The following is a 25662-nucleotide window of genomic DNA, read 5'->3' on the forward strand; positions in this document are numbered from 1 at the left end:
ACTTATTCCTTTAGCTCTCTGATTTTTCTATAATTTCATAATTTTGCGTATAATGTGTTCTTTATTATTTATTATTGAAAAAAGATTTCCGATTGTAAATTTTAAATCAAGTCGACCGTATTTATCTCTTTGACGATATATGTACAGTTCCGTCAATACTTGGCGCAGTGACATTTATCCAGATATTTCGCACCGATCTTCAAAGAAAAAGAAATGACTTAAATGATTATTACGACATCGATGTTTCTCTCTTCGCGATGTGGGAGACAAATGTAAAGGATTTATAAGTTTTTATCCTGCGAAAATTTCAGAAGGCCGCGAGTGCGCGTTGTCTTCATACGCCAGCTGTTTCAAGCCATCATATACAGCTATCTCAAAGATACGTGTCTTCATTGATTCTGTTTTACTATTCCTCTTATTTCTCAGACAAAGAGAGAGAGAGAGAGAGAGAGAGAGAGAGAGAGAGAGAGAGAAAGAAAGATCCCGAGATCCCAGTGTAACTCGAATTCCCAACCACGCGCAAATGTCATTTGTGAACGTGCTTTTGCGTATATATCTCGTAGCGTAGACCGTATAACGGGTGTATGATGCCGACGATGACACATCGACTGTGCGTCTGTTTCCATGGTTACAGTGGAGCCAGAACTGTACGTCTCGTGCAACCCCCTTTCGGTGATGATGTGCGCAGGAGTTCGAGAGGGGTCACGTCGAGAAAGGGGCTGGCCGCAGGCGAATTAAGAGTTTGAAAGGGCTCTATCTTCCTCTATCCCCGGCCTTTTTCCCGTCTCCCTACCATTCCCTTTCTTCCTTTCCCTCATTCTCCCTTGTATGCTCTTCTTTGACGTCTTTTTCTCTCTGATTCTTCTCCTCTAATCACGGGTCGTCGAGCGCCTTCGTCTTGCGACAGGAGTAGCTGAATGATACCGAGTGCCGTTAGTATCGAACACCGTCCGCTAATTTGCGAGTAATTGTGATTGAAGTCGTGATTAAGGTCGGGATTAAGGTCTGCGCGAGATAGCTGCTATGTTCTCTGCGTTTAGGTAGCTTTATTACTTTAGCACTATCAGGGATAAGCTTAAAGTTTATTGATATTCAAAATATCTCATTGTTCTATTATAAACGTAAAAATATGAAAATAATTGAACATTTATATTTGATAATTTTTCTGTTATAACATAATAATATCTTTTGCTTTGCAAGAATTTATCACATATCATAATATTTATCACAATATTTAAACTTGATAATCTAGTAAGAAAAGGAACTAAAAAATATATTTACTGCTATATAATATGTCTTTTATATATTATGTAGAAATTATTACGTTGTGTGTGTGTGTGTGTGTGTGTTATTCTTTTTAATCGAGAAAATATCTTAATAAAGGAAAAAAGTGTTGCAAATGAGATGAATGATATAAAAGCAAATTGAAATACATAAATGGACACTAGATACTTATAAAATTGTTTCTCTTAAAATGCACGTAATTTAGTATACTCATATCTCTATGAATATTGCATTGCAACAAAGTCGTTTTCTTATTAAAAATAATTTCATATGTATATCCAATGTATTTTATACAATATATTTATTTTATTTAAAATTGCACGTAAAATTTTTGCACATATCTTTTCTAAATTTCAATTATTTATCTTAATATCTTTATCTTAACGTACAGTCAGTAATTCTATAATAATGATTGTATAAATTATCAATTAGGAATCTGTCAATTTAAACCGGTTTATATTTGATGCAAGCGTTAATGAATTGTTAATTGGTAATTTAAGCAGAATGCATTTCCAATGCGTACGGATTGAACACGACTAATGATCAATGATACATAATCCTTATTGGCAATATATTGCTTTGTAATGCATATGATTGCAAAAAATTAGATATTTCATTGGATTCGTAATTTTTATTATCGCGCATGGTGTGAATTCTGTAATATATTCTATAAAATTTATTGTGACTAATTCTATGAGAGACACTATAATTGTGTGTAAAATAAATCTTTGTTTCTATTTTGCTCTGTCTTCTAATTCGCTTTTTTCTCCCATATCTCTTACTAAGAAAATCGAAAAAAAATATATATATATATATATATATTATTATTATAAAAGTATAATATCTAAAAGTATCAATTAAATTAAAAGCTGAAACTTTGAATTATATTAAAGAATATATTAATTAATAAATATAGCATAAAATAATTCTTACATACAAAAAATGTAAAATTCTTCGATGTTCAATTTATTCATTAATAAATGATACAATTTTATATTAATTATGATAAACTCGTAACTATTATTAATAACGTAAAATATTATTTATGAAATTTTCTATTAATGTGATTTTATAATAATGATTATATATTATTTAATATAGTTTAAATAACGTTGATGACTTTTCAATACTATAAAATCGAGTAGAGATAGATAAATATTTAAATTTAATCATGTGTACAGAATCACAAACTCCTCTCCCCCTCCCCTCCCATCCCGCCTACACATACATATCTCTTAAATTTTCGCTATGACATATGGATGTATCTGTATTTATTCTTCAACTATTCAACTTCATATTAAACTCAAGTATAAATTTGATTACATTCAAGGTTTCTCTCTTTTCATAAATATATATATATATAAAAGAACACACATATACGTACACTTATAGAAATAGAAAGAAAGAGAAAGATTTAAAAAGATGTCTACTGCGATTGGTTTTAATGACAAGAAAACTGAACGCGTTGAAACTCGCGCGGGAGATTCGCCGTATCGAATATCATACATTGATTTATGTACCAAGCACAAGCAATCGTAATTAAGGGGTTTGTAGTCCGAGTAATCCGAGTAGGGCAGTATAGCTCTTGCAATATGGCCCGATCGGTAATTGCGTTTGATATGTCGCTGTGAAAGTTTATACGCTCGGACGCACCGCCGGCGTCACCAACAGAATTGCTTTTTAACATTCGCTACTTTAATTACGCGCGCATAAACGCAGAATCGACGGCGAAACGCACTATTGAAAGTACTATTGAACGTATCATTATCATAATAACACGCGTCGTTTAATTGCGCCGCTTCTTCCGTTTATAGTCCGACACATCGAATAAAATTGTCGAACTCGATCACGTATTACGTGATCTAAAGTTGCTCTCATATAAAATTGCTGCCACAAATTATGCGGGGCTTCCAATAATCACGAAGAGATTATTATCGCGACGGGTTTGATCGATTATATTCTCAAGGCTTAAGGTTCTATTCGCGCAAATAGAGGAAGAGAAGTGCCGGAAAATGGAGTGCAAATAATATATAAAGCATCAAAAAATATTCTTATTTTTATACATACGTTAACAATCCCATGTTATTGATAATTTGTTGCCGAGATATTTTACGTATTATGACATATATATATATATATACAAAATATTAAATTGTATACAAATATATTTTAAATTAATTTCAAATATTTTAAAGGTAAATTTTTGCACAATTTCGGCTTTTTATTTAGAGTTTTGAGTAGTATTCCATGAGATATAAGGGAAACTTTTAACATTTTTATGTTCAAACCAATATTGCAAGAGATATTTTGACATTTTTGATACTGTATACTTTGACTTTTTTATCATTTTTTTATTATCATTTATAAAAACTAAATTTATAATATTTTATATACAACACACACACACACACACACATACACACATACGCATATAATATTTTAATAAAATGCCGTAAGTAGCTCTCATTGGGATATCTACTTTTAATAAAATATTGTTACCTCTTTTCTGCAATGCTGATTAATTATCTCGACGCGTTATGCATTACTTTATATCAATAAAAGCCTGTCATAACTAATTAATTAGTAATTTTTATTTAATTTATTTTGAAAAAACGAAGAACTAGAATTAATATAATATAAATAATTATATTGTTCTAATATTAAATTACGTGTTCTTGTTTCGTATTTTAGAATCGATAAAATCTTTTTTATCAGATTATATCAAACATTTTCATGGATTCGTCAGACATTCATAGACTCTACAAACTACATATATACAATGCTTAACGATAAACGAACCTGGTTAATGTACCATCAACGAGCGAAATACGAATCGCGATGAGAATTTTGTCCGCTTCTTCGTCGCAGAATCGCAAGTTTTTACGCGTTGCAGAACCCGTGTCACTACTTTTGCGAGCATACGATATATCATCGATGCGGCAGAAGCTTTTAAGCTGTCTTGAAAATACCGGCCGGCTGTACGAGTTATTAATGTCCCGCCTCCTTATAAAGTACTCAATTTTCGTTCTGTAAAGAGGAGAAATATTAGCCGTAATACGGCCAACCGCCGCACAACGAGACGCCGCAATATATCAGCCCGACGAAAATTACAGCGTCGACGAAGATGTTAATATCGGCGAAGTGTGGCCACTACCGCGCTTGCATTCGCGGCGCACATTGTTTTGACAAAAGGGCACCGGCCCACAATGAACTTTATACAGTGGACTATGGGAAATTCGGTGGTAGTTGCTACTAGGACAAGCACCCTGCCCTTACACGATATGTAAACGATAAATCGAGACGAGAACTCCAAAAGTGGCTATAGTTTGGTACCAATTATCTCCTCCCGTGAGATCATCTTATTATCTTAATATCGTTTGTTATATTTCCCTCGGAATTATATGAAAAAAATTGAGGTTGATTTACACAATTGAAATTTGCTTTTACGAATAAGCGTAGAAAGTTTCTCACAATAAATCACAATAAATGTCGTTTCAGATAATAAAAGCAGCCTTTCAGATTAATAGCTGCGATAGCAACAGAATACGAAACTATAGAATTAATAATGACGAAAAGCGTATACGCGACTTGAATTGAAATTTGGTGTTAATGTCGCACCACGCGCGTATATGGCCTTTAAATCACAATAGTATATTCAAAACTCAGCCTTACCTCTCACGCAACGAAACTTGCATTTTAGCCGATACTTTTGTAGGTAACAATAATGGAACTCGGGCCAGACGATATACAATATATATATATATGGGTATAGTAATGGCACGATCTCTGTGGATCATTCATGAGACGGCTGTGTATCCGTGAACTTTTCGCGTTGGAACGGTATATGCAAAGCTCGCGGTTTGCGAGTGGTACTCCCGGGGATGATTCTGAATCTTTGCATCGTCAAAGAATACGCGGGACTACACACTTTAAGCAAACTTTTCATCCGATGGCCACCCTCCGACTCCGCATTCGGTTCCTTTCATACCCCACGTCCTCGTTCCTAGGAAGAGCTTGTTTATAGCACCCTGTAGATATCGTAAAATAGGAAATAGCACCCTGGGGGCAAGACGGAGTTTTTCCCTGGGACGTGATTGGAGTTAAGACAAGTCCTTCTGTCCGCCGGCGTCGAGGCCGGGTCTCCTTGTCGATCTCGACCAAAAAATAAAGCATCATCGCTTCGACCTCGGAGTTATTTTAGTGAACGCGACGGAAAGAAGCACTGTCACTTTTTAAGAGTACATTTGTTCTCGTTGACTTTTTTGCCCACGCCAGATGTTTTCCGGCTAATTGTAACCTATTACCGTCGTTCAATTTTGCTTTAAACACGGGCCTTATAAGTGAACGCTTTTTCAGAGACTTAAATTAATCGAATTTCTTTTAACATGTACGTAACTCTATATATTTGGCTAGTATTAGACTTATCTTACGTTATTCTTGGTCATAGAAAAATATTTTTATTTCTGCTCTACGTGCAATATAAACAAAGATATTACATTGTAAAGTGTCAATGTAAAAATTTTATACATATAAAAGACGTCATTGTGTCATCACCGATCTTTCACTTATACTCGCACGCATATAAAATGTAACGTACGATTTCGATTTTCAACAAAAAATTCCGCTAGCCAAACTCCGCGAATCCGATAAAATTAAGGTAATGTAATCTTATTTATTCTATCACGACTAAAACTTTTTTGTGTAATAGCTCGTATAAAATAATAAATCAGCTGCAGAGCTTTAGTAACATCGCGATGCAACGAAAACTGTCGAAGATGCCTTTAATTAGATGAAATAAATTCATGAAAAAATTAATCAACATTGCTAATAATTAGATCTCTTTAGAAAATAAAAGAATATGCGGAACTAGGAAAAATGTGTAATAGAATAGATGTGTGTAATAAAATAGAACTATTGAAAATCGATTAGAGTATCTCGTATACGTGACGGTATGCCTTTAATCGGGTGATCATGAAATTCATGCAAAATATAATTAATGCTGCTAACGATTATAGAATTCTTTAGAGAATGACAGAAAATGAAAGAACGCGCAATGGATGTTATCGGAATATACGGCAACAGATTCTGACAATGAAAAATGTTCCGTCATTCGAATATATATTTTTATGTTTCGTAAAGTAATTTATATATTGAATTTCTGCTCTCTTTTCCCTCTATATAATATGAATTAAAGTTATCATATAAGCTTATTAGAAACCTGAGAGATTATATTGTGTAATAGCTCGTATAAAATATTATTAAGAATTAATAAAATCTAAACAAGATATTTTCAGACAGTACGTGAGATATAGATATCATAAAAAAAGAGTGTACAATTTATATAACATATAAAAGAGTATATAATTAATATAAATATTATATCATCCCGTCTCTTTTTTTTTTATCGAACGTAAAGATGATAGCCGGGCGATGCCCATCCAGCTAGTCATCCCGTTTTCCCTGTGCACTTGATCGGTGTCGTCCTCTTGTGAGCGTTCGGGGTATTAATGCGCTTGCCGCGAGTATGGCTTCGTTTGATTTTGCTACGTTCATGATATAAGAAAATATATTCCTATTCTTACATCATAGCTACGATTAAAGTACTGAGATTCAATTGGAAATATCGTAAAAATATCCTTGACGTCTAACGAGTCTCTAGCAACATCACATAAGCGATCATTTTATCTAAATTATTGAATGCATTCAACAGAGTACTCATTGCAACGTATATCGAGTATGTATGTGTGTGTGTGTGTGTGTGGCTTGATCAGTCTTGTCGCGTATCCCGCCGGTTTCGGTCGTTATTGCTGGCGAAATCGCGTTCATCTCGCTTTTAATTGTCGAGAAATGAATATTTAATCCGTCCGGGAACACGGTAATGCCGAGAGTGACGTCGTGCAATAATCGTGTCGCGTTAATTCGCCTGTTGACTGTAAAAAGTCGCGAATTTCAATCTCGTTCCGTTCGTATCAGTTGTTGCGTCATCTCGGTCATCTCGCGTTTTTTGGTTAAGTGCTCGGATTTCAAGTGTTCGTTGTGTCTCCGTGTATCATTATTTCGCTCCAAGTGCGTTTAATCGAAGTATCTGTCCATATACGAGTAACTATCAATGTCGAGCGACTATGTGTGTGTGTGTGTGTGCGCATATTGTGCCAACTTCCTGCTACCCATATTTGTAGGATGGATATTTTTCGGAAAATCATCACAATCATGGAGGTAGATCTCAATAAATGAATCGTCGATGAATTGGCTGCCCGCGGCGACACGGTGAGCGAATGTACATTATATTTGCACAATTTAATATTAATTTCAGAATGATAAGGCCAGGAGGGTTATATCGATAACTATGTTATTCCAAGTTTCCTATTTCGCGACGATAATTGGGGGAAAAAAAAAATCGTCCATTCTGTTAATCGTTGGTTGAGAGGAACGTTGTATTTTTACTAATTTAATATCCCTTTATTTGGGGGAATATTTAGCAACTTTTTCAATGTTGCAAACTCTCGGGGAGCATCAAATATTTTTCAATAGTAATCGTGAATATAATAAGCATTCCCGAGATACGTGATTCGCACGATCTCGATTCGACAGTGGCGGAATACGTAGTGCGCGAGGGTCGCGTAGGAGCGCCCAGGGTGACGGCGTCGTCCTTCTCTCCGCGACGGGTTTAGGAGCGGTGATGAGAGGGGGTAGGAGGAAGGTCGGACGAGGGGAGCGCGGGTGAGGAGCGGCGCCGTTACCGATGGTGGGATCGGCGCGGCAGGGGAAGCGGAGCACGCGGGTTGCAGGCAGGGGCATCGGCCACCACGCCGGTAGGGGTAGCGGTGAATCCCTCGAAAGTCCGACGGTGCTTCTCTCTCTCCACACTCTCAGTCCCGAGAGCGGAGCCGGAGATGCGAGAGAGCGCGCGACGCGCATTCCGAGCTCGCTTGTCGTATGGTATCTCGCGTCGTACGCCCGATTATACACGTCGATCTGTTTGTTCCTTGTCGTGTGCGTTTGTCGGTTCGCGACGACGAGAAACGTCCCCTGCGGGTAAGCGAGACGCCGTGTCCCGAGGTGTTGTGGAATCTGCACGGTGCACTCTCCGAGGATTTACTTCGATGCTGCAAGTGCGTCGAATGATACTCGTCCTTCTCGCTGTGCCGTGAGAGAGAACGGACTCATTTTATCCAAAGAGCGTCTCGAAAGGATTCTCGTCGTTCAGGAACGTCGTTTAGCCGGTTTCCCGGTGAGAAAAGGGATGATGCGGACGATTTTGGAGCGAATGCCCGCGTGTGTTCGATAGAAAGGTTTCGAGGGTTGGGCCGATGTCGGAGAGAAAGAGAAAGAGAGAGAGAGAGAGAGTGAGAGAGAAAGTCGGCTCTCTGAATTTTCCCATAATAGAAATATCGCGATCGATGTTTGACAGCCATAACGAAGAGAGAGCACGTCGTCGATCGCACGTCGTGTGTAATGATATTCTCGAATCGTAAATCCTCAAAGATCCTCGATTGCCTGTCGCGTTCCGAAGGAAAGGGCGCGATGCTCTCGATGAAAACGCGAGAATCGTAATCGCTCTCTCACGCGAGATCGATCGTCACGTGCTCCAGACGGTTGTCGGAATTCGCGTGCCGATCGCGGAGGCTCGTCACGTGCCTCTCGGACGCGGGGAAGGGTGAATCCGAGACTCGTCGGTCCTCGATTATTCTCGCACTCGCTGCCTCGCGGATGCACTTCGATTTTCGTGACGCGGTCGCTTTTTTTTTTTTTTTTTTTTTAATCGAATGTACCTCCATCAGCGCGCTTGAGAACGCGCTTTCGAAACACACGATGACAGAACGACGGGTTGACGATACCCGACGCAGCCGCGTTAATAGCGATACGCGCCTATCATCCTTCTCTATTGCTCTCCTCTTTCGTCCGGGGAAAAAAAAAAAAATACATACGAGTTTGTAGTTGTGATTTGACGTCGATGGGATTTATGAGCGAGAGGGTAGTTCCCTGCTCGTGACGCGCAGCTTGTTCTTAAAATAAATGTCGACTGTACATGTGTCGTAACAGTCGGATATTTATCCTCTCTCTTTTTTGGAGGAAAAGGGAAGGAGGGAGGGGGGGGGGAAGCGCACGCCTGATTTTACTCCCGGGTCTCGCGAGAGAGAGAGAGAGAGAAAGAGAAGAAGGGCGAGGGAGAATGCGACGATCCTTTGCACCGGCGGCTACGAGAACAATCGTACAGCAGGAACAACACGCGTGGAGACGAGCGGTTCGAGGGTCGTCGGAACAAAGCGACCGCGCCATGCATATGCACGAGGAACTTTGTATATCCCGGTTTTCGGGCCGGTGATTGCAGGTGGGGAATAAACCAATACCGGGGTCTCCTGCTTAAATACGCGTCGTGACCCACTTCCGTAAGTTTCGGACATCCGTTCTGACGACGACGAGAACTCTACTTATCTCTCTTTCTCTTTCTCTATTTACCGGTGAAGCAATCTTCCTCGTTTCAAATATCAACATTTACACACATCGAACTGCGCGCGCGTGTCAAAGGTCAAAATTGCGACGTAAGTTACGAGTGCGCGCATTAATTTTACAACGCGGATGGAAACGATTTGGCTTCAACTTTCGAAACGAGTAACATTTTTTTTTTTTTTAAATGTACGATGGTCGCGTGAAAATCGTCGATTCACGAGAAACGTCGCCTTTCGCGAGATTGTAACTGCGTAAAAAAAAAAAAAAAAAAAAAAAAAAACCAGACGACTCTTGTAATAATGTAATGAGACGTAACGACGCGGAGATGACTTTTCAATTATTTTGAAAAATAATATCTCGTGATCTCGCTCGATTTATCCTACATTATTTTAATTAATTTGAATTTCCCCGATATCAGTTGGCGCGTATCATTTAGCGCGGATATCAAGGACGAGATAATTTATGGCCGGCTTTTTTAATATTCGAGGCATGCGGAGCGCGTATCGGTGTATCAATCTACAAGTACGACCGCCGTTCAACCGGGACGATCAATTTAAAAGACCGTACGTTTGCGCGAAACGCGAAGATGATTTATGCCTCCCCCCCCCCCCCCCCGTCCAATGCGAATATCCCGTATTCAAATCGCTCGTTTATTCGTTCCCTTGCTCGCAAAAGGCCAGATTTCGGCAGCCGACATACCTCAATTAGCCGCGTAAATCATCACGGTTCGAAAATCAAACGTTAAATGACTCGCGCTGCATTCCCATTTTCGCGACTGTGGGACATAATTTTCAACATAATTGCACATTGGATGAAAGCGATGACGCGGCCGCGCATTAGTTGACAGATCGCGATCATTTGGAATTCTCTCCCGCGCGATCAACTATTTCGGATGATTGTGCGCGAAATCGTATTAAAAATCGCGGATCAATCATTGGTTGAAACGTGCCGATGAATACAATAGCGATCGGAGCGCATTTACATATGCGCGTATTCTGCCGTGGATTTAGATACTCATTTACGCGTACTTATACGTTACAATCGTTTTATAAAGCAAATAATATATAATAAATATTTTGTTATCGAGTTGAATATTTGTATTATTTTAATCACATAATTTGACAACTGGATGATAAATATTGAAATATAAAATCGATTGGTGTGATTATATAATTGCGCTTTTTATTAATTGTTTTAAATAAATATTGGCAACATAATAATCGTGCATTTTTAAAATCTTTTAATTCGTGATTCATTTAAAAATCGTATGCATTATATCCGGTGTAAATCATGTTCTCGCATTGTTAATGTAAACAGTAGACAGATAAAGTAGTGGAAATTAATCTTGTCCGACAACATACACGTTACTAAACGAGAGCTCTTTCTTCGTCGAGCTGAATTTGCCCGGCAATTTGACTCGCGTCGCTTATAATGGCATTTTAATGCTCAAGTTTAACGAGTCCTTCGCGTCGACATTACGCCCGGGGAAATTCGATCGGCATCTTCTAAAATCCCGACAATCGAAGTATGCATTCGGTGACGATGAATCAACCGATTCGCAACTCGAAGGGGCGTTCCGTTGTCGCGATCTTCTCTCCGATTATTAGCTGTCGCGTCTGGAAATCGGGTGGATTTCCTGACGCGAGGCTCGCGGATAATTTGCAGCTTGAGTTTTTTCTTTCATTTGCGTCCGACCGCCGATTTTTGCGGTGCAGTCTGCGAAGTGCCGATATTGCGAAAGGAAGAGGAGATGGTGCACGAAGAGATGCGCTACGCGAACGAAAGGTTAATGTCCGATTTTTTCGCGGCGGAATCGCAGTCTCCTCGTGCGGTGGTCCATCGTCGATGCTGAATCGGGCACTCGGTAAGTTCGCGGAATTAGTGGTGGTGGTGGTGGTGGTGGCGGTGGTGCTCGAGCGGACTCTTTCGCGCGGATGACAGCTGGACGTTTTCGCCGCGAGGTTGACAGTGAGATCCACGAGCTCAGTTGAGCTGGGAAGAGACGAGTCGTCTCTCGCGTCGCCGAAAGTTCGAGACACGCCGTCGGTGATATCCGACGAGAACTACTGCGCGAATCGGGTGGTGATCAGTAGTGATGCCGTGATGGGCTGCAGCTCGAGATCGTTCTTCCTGACCACGCTTCTCATCGTGGTTGGATTACTCTCTATCGCGCTGTTCGCCGAAATATCTGACGCGACACGTAAGTCTGGCTTTATTATTCTGAAATTATTCTTGTCAATGAGTTTGCAATATTTATTATGCAAATCGATTTATGAATAATTCACATGTGTGTGCGTATCAGAATATAATCTCCAAGAATAAAAAAAATTTTGGCGTTAAAAAATTTTACATTTCTCTACCAAAAATATTCACAAATATATTATTAATTATTTAAAACATTTATGTGGAAAGTGGTATATAAATCGAGTTTCGGAATAACTGTATTGTTTTTATATTTTCAAATTTGAAAGATGTTTGAATTTTTTTCGCACAAATTTTTCAATTGACTGATTGATATCATATCTATATTATGTGTATGTTTTAATTATTTTATCAATTTATAAGAGATACAGGGTGCAAGTAATTTATACATTAGTTGCATATAGAGAGTGTGTGGATTTATATAATCGTGCATGAGTCTTTGTGCCAATTTTTATTAGATCGCGCGATAGTGTAGGAGCGGATCGGTAATGTATGATAGATTACATAATTCAACTGCAATTTTGATGCAGAAAATTCTAATGATGATATTGCCTTTGTGTTCTAAATGAAGGCGTACGTTAACTTGACTTTTCAGCCTTACATTACATTTTCTGCCTTTTGTGAAACTCTATCGACATTATCATGCTAAGGTGATCGTGTAATGAGCAATAAATGCATAATTTGACTGCAGCGTCGACATGGAAGATTTCAGCTATCCAATTCAATAATGCACGTACGCGCAATAGAGACTTAAATCTGAATTAACCTAGAGCGTTTATAGCAGCTTTTATCCGACGCAAATATGATTTTATGGCGCATTAAAGATTTCAATGCATGAATAAAATTTTCTCTCTCTTTTTTTTTTACAAGTTTTAGTAATATATCGTTTAGCGTTAAACTTGGCAAAAGATTTCAAATTATGACACAATAAACATTTTAAATAAAATATAGTATAATTCTCATGATAAACACGATAACAAAATTTATAAATATAACAATTTATAAATGGAATATAATAAAATTCATAAACATGAATACATAAAACTATATTTTTTTAAATATAATTTCTCAATATAATTCTTATAAGTCCGAAGGAGCTTATGATAAAAAAGCGTAATGAAAATATATTGCTATTATAAACTAGAAATATTTCTAAATAAAGGCATGACTTGGCACTTTAGCGCAGTAATAATCATCTACATATACGTTGATCCTTCTCAGAATTCTCATCATATACAAATGAAAGAAAACATTTTATTGAAATTTTTAAAAGACCGACGTTTCTACACGTATGATGAATTTCAGATAAAATGGTATTCAAATCTGTCTTTAGACGTTTGAAGCAACGCGTTCGGAATAAGAGATTACGCGTAATATGAATTTCCTGTTTTGCATTTTTTTTTTTCACCCTCTCTCTTCCCTCTCGAAATGCAATCGCATAATTGCGGGCGATTAGCATTCCGTACGAGAAGATCGCGGAGATTCCGTCGCATCCGTCCGAGGAAGCCTCTCATTAAACCGCGCACCGGAACACGATGGGTTTAATTATTTTCCGAGTGCCTCCGAAATCTCCCTCCCTTCCTCCCTTTCTCTCTCTCTCTCTCTCTTTCTCTTTCGGAGAGATTCGCATTTCGACTGATTCGAATCGGGGTCACGCGCATGCATCGATATCTCCCTTTCTCCTCCCTCGTCTCATTGCGCGCCCTTAATGCGACCGCGCATGTATCGACACGTGTGTATAATCGCGAACTGTTTCTCTCGCAAGCAGCCATTCCTAAAATAGATTGCTCGCTCAAGCATATTTCGCGAATCGTGCGTAGAAGTTTGCTCGAGATAACGAATTGTGTAAGAAGAAGCATGCACAGCCGTATTTATAACTCGAGAAAGTAGGAGGGAACATTTACGTTCGATTTTATGAGACGTGCGAAAACGTTTATAGTTTTCGTACGATAAAAGTTGCGGCGAAAATTTATTTTTCTTTTCTTACGCGACATTATCGGGGAGAAGTTCTCCATATTCTTATTACGCTTACGAAATTATATGGTTTATTAAAGGAGGATTAAATAAATTTGTCATGTTTAGATAACTGTTTTCCCTTACATTTGTTACAAAGGCGCATAATATAAGATCGCACCTTCTCTTCATATCTTTGCATCAATAAAAAAAAAAATAAATAAAGTTATACGTATATATAGATTCTGACGAATCCACAGCCGTATCGAATAATGCACGGTGGTAAAATTTCAATATAATTGAGTAAGAAGAAGCTAAAAATTTTGTCGAATATGATACAGTTGCAATTATATCCAGCTTGTGACATTTTTAAAATTGCTACGTCAGCTTTTTGAAAATGATTAAAATCGTAAAAAAAAGAGGACAGCAAAAAAAAAAACACGAAAACGCATTGTGCGTGATGATGAAATGGCCTGTTTAATCGAGAGAGTACGCGGACGCGAAAAGACAGATATGACACACGACGGAATATAATCTCCCTTTCACCTATACTGTCGGATCGTACTGGAGATTCAGGCACTGTGTCCCGAAGGGTCATGAAACGGGTTTGGGGGTGGGATGCGGGGCGCGAACGCCAAGGGAACAAGGGAGGGACGATGGCTTCTCGCTCAAAGGATGCTGAAGCAAATGGGATGCGGACGTTGTTGTCACGACCAGGCGTGAGGTCGCTGATATTCCCTTGTCTTTTATTAAAGGAGGGTTTCTCCTTTCTACGTTTGCGCGCCGCTCGTTCTTCCTTTCACTGCTCGTCGCTCTGTTTAGCAGCCGCCACCGATGTTCTTTTTCGCGCACTTGGTTTTGTCCTTCTCTTGCTCTCGTTGTACCGACACATCGCCACACCGCAATGCAACCCCGCGAATAATACTATAATTATTTTTACATTCTTTTTTTTCACTATGTTTTTTGTCCTTTTCTCTTTTTTTCTCTTTCTCCTATCTTTTTCTCTTTTTATTCAGATTTATCTTTGTATCTCTCTCACACGATGTTCTATCCGCTCTGATTTATCCGTATATTGATAGTTTTTCTTAATCATTAACATAGCCGATCATGAGATAAATGTGATAAATAATGACTTTGTTGCGTTCCGCGAAAAATTGCTGGATTAACTGCACTGGAATAAAACTGAAATTTGGAAGCTTCTAAATTTTTGTTCAATGTCAAAAAGTAAAAAACTGCATTATATAACAAGGATAGAAATCTTTTTATGTAAATATAATAATAATACAGTCACACACACAGAACAAGTATTCGAATAATTAGTAATATAAAGTTGAAGTATTATAGTATCACTATAGAATAATGAATATATAACTAATATGCATCAATTACAGAAATATACACATATTTAATGTTGCAAGACGCAATTTTAATAATTATTATTTTATATTTTCGAAAACTGTCTAATTGTTTAAGTAATATTCCATGATTAGAATAATAATAAATACGTAGAATCGTGTATACTACGAATATTAATTTTAATTCTCCACGATGGGACGGCGGGAAAAGGTTTGACGTGATCTATTCTACCTCGAGAAATATTCGAAAAATATTTAATATTTGCTTAATACCGTGCCGATACACGATGCAGAACTTTTGGAAAATATTCGCGAACGACCTCGCTTCCTTTCATTCAATCTTTCGTTTCTTTCGAAGAAAACTTTCTTATTCTTTTTCCCGTGCGATCTCGTTGTCCTGTTTAAAATTTTCTACGTTTATTCTAGATCTTTCTCTTTGAGAATCGTATATAATTATGTTTGTCTCAATATAACATAGTTCTTTTTTCCTCTTTCTTCTACCATCATTTGCGGAATTTCAATAAGACGCGTTTGATTTTGCGGAAAGACGTCACCGGCATAGAGACTTTGATCAAAAGCGCCGCTTTAACATTCGATGTCTCCTAACACCATCTTTAAAAATATCATTTACTTTTTCTACATCGCGATATTGGTTCTGTGAAAATGCAGCAGTCCGACAGCCGATCATTATAAATGTATCTTAAATGTTACGCGTCTTGTACTTTACTCGTTTCGCTTTGTAATTATCTTTGAGTCGCGCCGTTTTACTCGGCATTTTTCTTACTGCACATTTTTTGCCATTATTGTAGCAAATAAATGCTGGATATACGATGCGATAATTTCTATTGAGATTGATTTATATTAAGTTGCGAGATATGCTTATGTTCCTTCGAAATGTATTTTTTATTACTATTCCGCTCTATCCATGATCACTTGGCAGATTATATCTGCTCTTTCGCAGTCTCATTTATTAGGTCTTCTTTCGTATTCTTCTCGGAACAACTTCTTTCTACTTTTTTTTCTTTCTTTATCACTTTCTCTCGATCTCTCTCTTTTTCTCTTCTTCTCCCTGATTTCGAAGCGATGTTTATTTTTTAGGTTTCTCTTCGTAAGCCTATAAACTACAATCTTATTTCTCGACTTCTATGTCTTTTGTACATTCTCGTTACCGCGATATACGCCGAGATTCTGTAAGACGCGACATGGATTCGCAGGTAGTATTTGAGACCATCTCTCACTTTCTAGGTCATTCTCTTTCATCTCCTACCAACTCCGCAATAAAAGTTTGCGACTTCGTAACGCGAACCTGCAGTCTCTCCCCTCTCTCTCTCTCTCTCTTTCCTTTGTGCGTCTTCTCTTTCGTACCTATTTCCCGTGAGATTGATAATACGTCTTTTTACAGTTGAGATCGACCGGAACTTTTTATCGTTCGTAAGTTTCTGTCATCTTCGCGAAAAAGTAGGTACCGTCATCAGCAACGTCGCCGAAATTCGTGTTAATGCGTCATTTTTTTTTTTTTTTTTTTTACAGCAATGTGTCGAACCAAGCTATGTATATAGCGTGAATGTGAAAATCAATTTTATGACAGTCGCGCGACACGCTCTGCTTTCATATCGCGTGCAAATAAAACGCTCGTTATCTTCGACAGATTTTCCCGTTTCATATTTTAACGAGAGACTTATTGGTAGTAAACAATTCTTTTGCGCTTATATTTGCAATAATGTCACATTATTTCCCCAGATTCCGATACATAAAATGTCAAAATGTTGTCTCTCGTAGTATCTAGTTCACAATTAACGAGAACGATATACGGGTTTAAAAAATCGATCTCTTTCAGATATGTGCATCTACCATACATCATATATGAGAAATAAATATTGTACATTTTTTCGCGTTGTCCATCACGGTATATATTTTGACCAAGAATTGAATTATCCGGAATAACACATCAACATTAGTGTAACTTATGGGAAAAAAAAAAAACATCTCACGCAAGAGGGAAACTAGTACGGTGTAAAATATTACATATCTCATGAACTCGTGGCAAATTTATCGTCGCTGCGATACGAAATTGATCGATCGCTATTACAAGATCATTGACCGCGTGGTCACTTTAACTCTGCCTGCACGGTATCCGCGGATGCCGATCCGCCTAGTTTCATTTTATTGGCGTTGCTCATCCCGGCGTGAATGCGCGATATTACGCATTAGAGATTTACGCCTGTGAGCCGTGCTTGGCGTCGGATCGCGTTCGTTTTCGCGAAACCATCGGACCGGGAACAATCGATACGCGGCTCCGTGAAATTATGAGTATCATCGCGTCGACGTTTTATCCATATCCCGAGGATTTATTTTTTGAAAAATCCCTCGACAGCGAGCCCATTATATCACATTGCGTAGCCATGGTACACGTTTCACTGATTCGCCATGTGTGACGCATGAACAGAGATATAATCAAAATAGCATCGAATTTTTAGCATTGATAGCTCAATGTAGTTTATGTTAAATTTAGAAAATGAAAAAAGGTGAAATTTAACTCAAGGAATAGAAATGACGAAGATCTTTCTCTACAGTTAGTTTACATTTTTATGGTTTTCTTTTAATCAAAATTTTGTAAAAAATGAATTTTGATCTATTGTGCGTATAATAAATTTATGTATGCCAGTACATTTAGAAATAAAGATATATTGTGTAAAAGGTTTTTGCGTTTGGTTGCTAAAGTTAGAAATCTTCGTTAGAGTTTCCAATGCGCGTAATCAAGGACAGTGAGTAAGTTCGTAGTTAGAGTTGTGGTTAGGAGGACTGCTCCAAGTTTGACGGTGTTGTTCGGAACAATTAGCGTCTTTGACGTTAACGACATTAATAATTAATAATCGATATTCCGAAATTCACAGCAACTCTCTGTGGTCCTTCGTAACATTGGTGATCGCATTCACGGTTCAGTTAAAATATAATATGCTCGTCGCGGATCGTCGCATATTTATGAATATATTGTACGCTTTTGATAAGATCACAAATAACAATGTCATTGAATATTAACGCATCATCGCGCGTATAAAAACGTAAGTCATTGTGACCGTGGTATTCCCAATCATCCGTTCCGACTGTACATAAAATTGTATTCCGGAATATTGTTGCTGAATACAAATAATTGCGAATGGGAAAATGTTCAGTTTAAAGAACGAGAAGTTTAGAAGTTGTCTCATTTAATGGAAAAATAAATTCTAAGGATAGCCATAAATGATTTTCAAATAAATTTTGTTAGGACAATTTTATTTTCAGAAACAATCTCACATCTGTTTGCGTGGTCTTATGATTTATGAAAATAAAATCAATTTCCGCGAAACTATATAAATATTATATTTTCGATAAAATTATCACAATTATAAGATTTTGTTATTAATGCCTCTAGCTATTGTAAATTCTACGTCATCTCTCTCACGCTGAAAATATTTCTATATTATGTCTCTAATATTCGAAAACAAGACGATATTTATGTGTGTGTATGATTGCACTCGTTATTAATCTCTGCGAAAACGGTCGTCGAAATGTGCTAATGTAACATTTGATGATCGGCACTGTCATTGTCAAGTCACATTGCAGTATGGTTGATTGAGGCGCAAAACAATTTATTTCCGATTCGCGTCATCGCTTTTAAACAATCGACATCTTTGATATTCGCGGCATTATTAATAATTCGTAATAAACATGCAAACTCCAACAACTATTCATCACTATTGTAATGCTGCTTTCATCGTGCATTTAATGTTGCTCAAATTTTGGTCGCGTTAATTTTAACATATTTTAACGTATTATATTCTTTCCCATAATGCTGTGCCGAATTACCCTCATCAATTTGAATTAATTACATTGTCATTAATATGATATTCACATTTGTTCTATCAAACATTAATAAATTAATATAATAATAAATTAATATAATAATTATTTTATGTACTATAGACTTTTATTTTTTCCCTCTTATAATTATATTTTTAAAATTTATACAAATTTCTACATATATCAAGATTCTATATACAATATTAAAAAAAATTTTATATTTATACGAAATATAAAGATTTTTATTATCTTGTAGAAATAAAGGATTTTGTATATAGATATTTTTTTCTATCTAAAAGAATACATTACAAAATAAAAAAAAATATATATATATATATATAATTTATAAATACTAATGTCTTCAATTGTTAGAAATGGAAATTGCGACACATTTTATAATTGTTTTGACATCGGTATAATTTTATCATTATCATATTTTCATTATTATGAATATCTTCGGTGATTATTTCTAATATTATAAAATATCTAACTTTTTATCTTAATTCTTTGTTATCGCTTATAAAAATGCCACTTTTCATAAACTCTTAATCATCGTCTTAGTAGGGACAGTGACTTCTTAGTAACAGCTTGTCAGTAGTTTTATTACATCTGTCTTCGCGATTGTAAGAAACTCTCGAATAGCGATCGCACTTCTTCCTCCGCTATCTTTCCAACATTTGGGCGTCGGGGTGTCAGCGATTGCGGCAATGTCATGCTTGCGCTCTGCGCTGATAAACGGGACGTTACTTGCGCGTACTGCAGAAAAGTGCTTTCAGACAGCCGAGGAGATTTACGAGTGCGATAGGCGCTTCGAAACGCTGAGTTGATAAAAAGTCCGTCACTGAAAATTCGCAAATTTTCGACCAACTTATGAGAAACGAGCTTTCTCTTGTTGGAGACAATAAAAAGAATTATCAGTATCCGAAATGAGATATCGTTTTTCTTTTTTTATAAAGAATTAATTTAAAAAGTTACTTTTGACGAATTTACTGTATATTTAAATGTGTACTAGGTCTCCGTGATTAGAATAAGGTTGTGATATGAAAATTAAAGAAATAAATAAATACTAGTTGACGACGATCCACAATATACATGTATATAATTTTGATTAATCACTGTTTTATTTTTGTCATACTAGAACTTTATTCCAGGATATTAATTCGTGATTTTAAAATATATAGTTGCATATAACGTTAATGTATATATATAAAATTGAATGGAATCTGAAACATAGCAAGTTCTCGATATTCACTCGTAATTAGATATTGATGTGAATAATTACGTGTTTTATTGGGGTATTATCTAATCAGAGGGAAATTTTATTATAATATAATGTCGATGAAATGTTATCTGACAAACATAATTGTCTGTTTCACAATAATATTTAGCAGATAGTTGCCGCGAATTATTAAGTTACTAAATTATTTTAATTAGCTATAGTTTGGTTAATCGAAAAAAACGAAAAGACTGATAAAGTTTGAATTATTTGAAAAGTCATGTTTCTTTCTTTCTCTTTCTTCTTTTCTTCTCTATATTTTATAAGAGATTTTTTTTAAATATTTGTACACAAAAAATTTATATATATATATAATATTTTGTTTTATCGAATGAAACGACGCAATATAATCTACGTAATTTTATCGATATGATTTATCGGATGCTCAATCGATTCGCATTAGGATCATGCAACTGTGAATATTAATTCGCTTAGACGTTGTCGCGATGGGCGATGAAACCTCAATTTTATCATCATCGCCGTATCCTCAAAATCTTATTCAACCTTAGGTATCCCGTCGTACTTCTTCGAGACCAACGTCTTTCTCGGAAACGACGGTTGATCTGATCATTTATTTTACGCGCGCGAGGACTCATTCCTCCTACATTACTCCAAGCCGCCGGGCAAGATTTATATATTTTCGAGAATAGAACTGTAATATCTGCTTTATGACTCGGCAGATGAGTAAAATGGCTTTCCATCCTCACTGCCGTTCCTCGTTACCTCCCCTATAGAAAATCCCGGGGGAGTCCTTTCTGGCAACGATCGCGCTGCTGCGCACGACTAACGCATCGACGACTTTTAATGCTCCCCTTTGATTTGCTATCTCTGTCCTCGCCGTTTCTTCGTCATCCCTACATACTCCATATAGTTTATCTGTTCGTTCGCCATTCGACAATGACACGGTGCGGGAGAGAAAAATGGATAGTACATTGGTGTGTCGTTGGCTCGCAAAAGGATTTTCTCTCCCTCTTTCACTCTTTCTCTGTACGGACAACAATGCCTTTATATACCTGTGTCGTGACATACGCGACATGGGGAAATCGATGTTCTTCAAGCGCCCATATGCACCGTCTGCAATCCCATGCGGCGGCGTTTCGCATTTCCGGTTGGCAAGAAAAGGCGTACACAAACGCGATTGTGTACAAGTCATATGCCGATCTCCGGAATAAATGAGCCGTACTTGTTTTGTTATTCCTGCTCTTGCCGAAGAGTCACCAGAGGTCTTTTCATCATACTGAATTTTTCAATACTCAAACGCTTGCATTTTTGTTCCGTAAAAATTTAATAGCATTGTCAACATTGTTATTATTTATAAGCCTATTGAAATATTCATTCCTTGATTTTACTTCTATGTACTATTTTGCGTCATCGATGATTAAGTCTTAATTATCTTAAGAAATTACCTGCCATTATATTCGTGTAATATTAACAACATTTTCGATTCTTGTTTGAGGAACAACTCTACTTAATCGATAAACTTGAAACCAATACAACTATCGCGAAGAGGGAAGCCATGTCATTCCTTCGGTTTATAGTTTATATTTATCGACATCATTGACAAGTTCGATATAGTAGCTCCAATGAGAAAGTCTTGCATTTTTCTTTAAGTTATATTGCATATAAAAAATGAATTATGTTAGTGAAAATATTTGCAACGCATGATGAGAATTTCCAAAATATAATAATTATTTGGAGTTTCGAAAATTTAAGAAAAATATAATTTTTAATCACTTTAATATGTAAGGCTAATCTTGTATAAGGCTCTTCTCTCGAGATTAAAATTAATGTGAAGGCTATACATAATTCCGTTCTTTTCTCGTTTTCTACAAATTATTGATTTTGAGAAGATTATATTTATGATCGTATATTAAAATTGATTTGTTGCATTATTCTGACGAAATATACTTCAATAAATATTTTTGTATCTATGATTTTGATTGGATACTCAATATAACGCTAGTGGAATCTCGTACGACGGTCGCTTGTAATCTTTTGATCCATAATTTCGATGCACGTAAGCGTATGTACATACGTATAAATGTTGCATGTAAATTCCATACTCTTCCGTAAATAAAAGTTTCAATGCTCTCTTTGTTTCTCGCGAGAGGAGGAGGGGGATGTACTCTCTCTCTCTCTCTTCATTTTAAAATTTTCATTAAAACGCGTTGATTCGCGAACGGTTCATCGCGTACATCGACATATGTTTCACATGCTGCAGTGAATTTCACGTTCATTTGTACGCGACAAATGTTTGTATACCGCGTGTACATCGTGTTGTTGCTATCGATTTGTCGAAAGCACCGATTATTGGCAAAGTTATAATAATTGTTCGACACTGTTATCGTTTTTGATTGCCTTTTTGACACGTTGTCACGATATTCACAGTGCAAGCGAAATGAATGACGCAAACTACACAATTAATGTAGCTAATGCGAACACTTATACGCTAAACAATTGACATTTTCCCCACGAGTTATGCGAGTTGTCGCATCGATATGCTAGTGAATATCGTGCTTTATAATATCTGTATTATCGGCGCATGTGTCAACGTAATTTACGCGCGCTAACATTTGTCGTAGCGCGGATAATTTGATCGAATTGGATAAACAAGTGAAACAATTTTATTATATTTTTATTACATATTACGCATATAATTACGCTTGCCAATACAAAGGTTTAAAAGCAATTTCTTGAAATTTTGAACATAATTTTTACTTCTAATTAATTGTATATAAAACTCGAAGAAGAAGATCATTCAAAGTAGATATGCATTCTTCGTATTAAAAAAAAAAAAATAAATAAAATAATAATAATAACAGGGCGCGATGCAATATTTTTCATTTTTTACCCTTTTCTGCTTAAATCTTTTGCACGTTTCACACGAGCAGTCGTGCCAATCTGCCCGTCGTCTAGTATAGGAGCATTATCTCTCTATAATAATGGCGAGTGCACGAATCGATGAAGAGACAAAAGCAGATAGTGGGTGGGTTAGCAGAAGGCGTAAAAGCGAGGAAGAAGGAGAGAGAGAGATAAAAATAGGAGAAAGAGAGACGAAGGAAGCGAGAGATAGAGCCGGACGTGCGAGCTGGGCGTTGCATTATCGTTACATTTACGCTCGGACAAGTCTGTTCAATCGTTATGGATAAGCTACACGATAGAAACGAACGAACGGCCTTGCCGTGTTGCTGCTCTTGCGAGATGGGCGTCCCGTCTGTTTTTCTCTTTGCGCGTTAAAGCCTGACGCGCGCGAGCGAGCTTTTAATCGAAATATAATTGTACACAGTATATTGAAGTTTAATTTCTAATTAGCGCGGTCTAACATTTGATACCATTTTCTGTATCATTTACCGTTATTATTTACATTTTATTTTTTATTTCTTTTATTATGTTATATACATATAATAATAAAGTATTTAATTAAAAAATTCTGATTTTTTGCATACATTGTCGAATAAAATATGTAAAAGATTCCGAAATATTCGTCAGTCGTTAGGAATCTCTAGAGATATAAATATTTCTTCCATATATTATTATTATGCCATCGCGATCGAGTACAGATTACATTTTGTTCGCGTCGTCAACTGGGTCGTCTATTGGGAAAACTTCACCGGCACACGCAACAATATCCGGACAAGCGCGATGGAGGGAGTGAGTGAGCTCACTTTGCCGCGTGCATGTAAAATGTCCCATTGTAAAGTATTTCGGCGGCAATGTTTTGCCGGGAAATCGAATCACCATGGGCCGGCGCCATTCCATCGTCGCCGATTGTGATTTAACGCGTATCCCACGCCGACAGCGCGCTTATAACACCGGGGAACGCTTCATTGTCGATTGTGTATCACGCTGAAATCGAGTCCCGGGATCTACTTCGCTCGCTGAATATCGCTCCGGCGGCGATGGCGGCGGCGACGATGCCGGCAACGGCACTCGAAACGCGACGTGTCTCGATATACGCGTTGCCCGGGTATTTGACTGATACAATTGAAACATCAAACATACAGAACTGATTGATCTCCCTCCCTCTCTCTCTCTCTCTCTCTCTCTCTCTCTCTCTCTCTCGCGGAGGTATACCGTAAGGGAATGCCCGGTGGAAGTGTCAGCCGTTTAGTCGTGCGTGCGGAATCGCGTTTGTGTCATACGAACGAATATCTCCGCGCAATGGAATATGCTTGTTCATCGCCGGCCGATATAGAGAGGCGTCTTTGTTATATGCGTTTCCGTTTTTTCATATCGATTATTTTACGCGATAGTCATTCCGATTATGATATAAAAGCTCTGTGCGAATTTATAGAAAAAAAAAAAAACAAAAAAAAAACCAGAATGTTCTACGATAAATAATTTTCAAGATTTCTTTTAAAGAAGACATAATGTTATAGTACTTTTTGTATGTCAAAAATTAAAAATTAATAATAAGCTTTAATTTATTGTTATATTTGACAAATCAATCATCGAAAGTTCAAAATTTTAATTATTATAAGTTAATATTATATATATTTGAGATATAAATCCTCTCGTGTATTTTTTTTATATATTTTAAATAATATTTTCTACGAGCTATTTTTAATTGAAAATTAAAACTGGTGTTTAGGTTTCTTTGTGCAAAAGTTATCTATATATATGAGAGATTTGATATTATTATAATTTATAAATATCTTAACTGGAGTGGAGAAGGAGAAGATAGAAAGAGTGAGAAAGAAAATTATGATATAAATAATGTGTGTGCGATGTTAACAGTTTAATATTTTCAAGAATATGTATTACCATCATATGTTCTTGTTAATACGGATCGCACGTACCTACGTTTTTATTGAAATAATATGCTTTTTCATATATACATATAAAATATGCGTAATATTAGTGTGTAATATTTGATAATAATTTATTTTGTTTTCATTTTATATTATTCTTATCATAATATCCGAATGAGTATTATCATCCGCGTATCAAGGGTCCTTCTCTCCCTCGCAGAATCGTTTTGAGCGTTCCATTATATTCTCATTCGATGAATCGACTACACGCGCGTCATGTGTCTCCCACGGCGTATACATAGGGGTTATTGTACGATGGACAAAAATACGCGGAGTCGCGAAAGCCGATTTACGTTCTGTATTTAGCACAAAAGCACACCATGTACATCGCGTGCACTTCTACAATTTATGAAATTATGATAATTTCTATTTTTATCTAAAAAAATAAGAATATATATAATGTATAAGAAATAGAATACTAAACTATACACATTATATATATATGAATGATATGTAAATAAAAAATTTACGATAAGATAATAAAAATGAA

At 36.8% G+C, this 25662-nt stretch overlaps 1 protein-coding gene across 5 annotated transcripts in view; it reads left to right on the forward strand.

Annotated features, from left to right (window-relative positions):
- The first annotated feature begins 8191 nt into the window (after positions 1-8191).
- The window catches only part of Tei (teiresias), a 313828-nt gene continuing 296357 nt past the window's right edge, over positions 8192-25662 (forward strand). For 2 of the 5 annotated variants that reach the window (XM_070309187.1, XM_070309186.1), the window contains exons 1-2: positions 8192-8515; positions 11451-11935. In XM_070309187.1, coding sequence (XP_070165288.1) covers positions 11839-11935 — 97 coding nt within the window. In that variant the 5' untranslated portion in view covers positions 8192-8515; positions 11451-11838. Of the gene's footprint in view, positions 8516-11022; positions 11936-25662 lie in introns of those variants that run through there. The other 3 variants (XM_070309185.1, XM_070309182.1, XM_070309183.1) reach the window with 3 other exon arrangements.

Source organism: Polyergus mexicanus, unplaced genomic scaffold (assembly GCF_030449975.1).
Source record: "Polyergus mexicanus isolate NDT 795.1 unplaced genomic scaffold, iyPolMexi1.0 SCAF_16, whole genome shotgun sequence".
Lineage (NCBI taxonomy): Eukaryota > Metazoa > Arthropoda > Insecta > Hymenoptera > Formicidae > Polyergus > Polyergus mexicanus.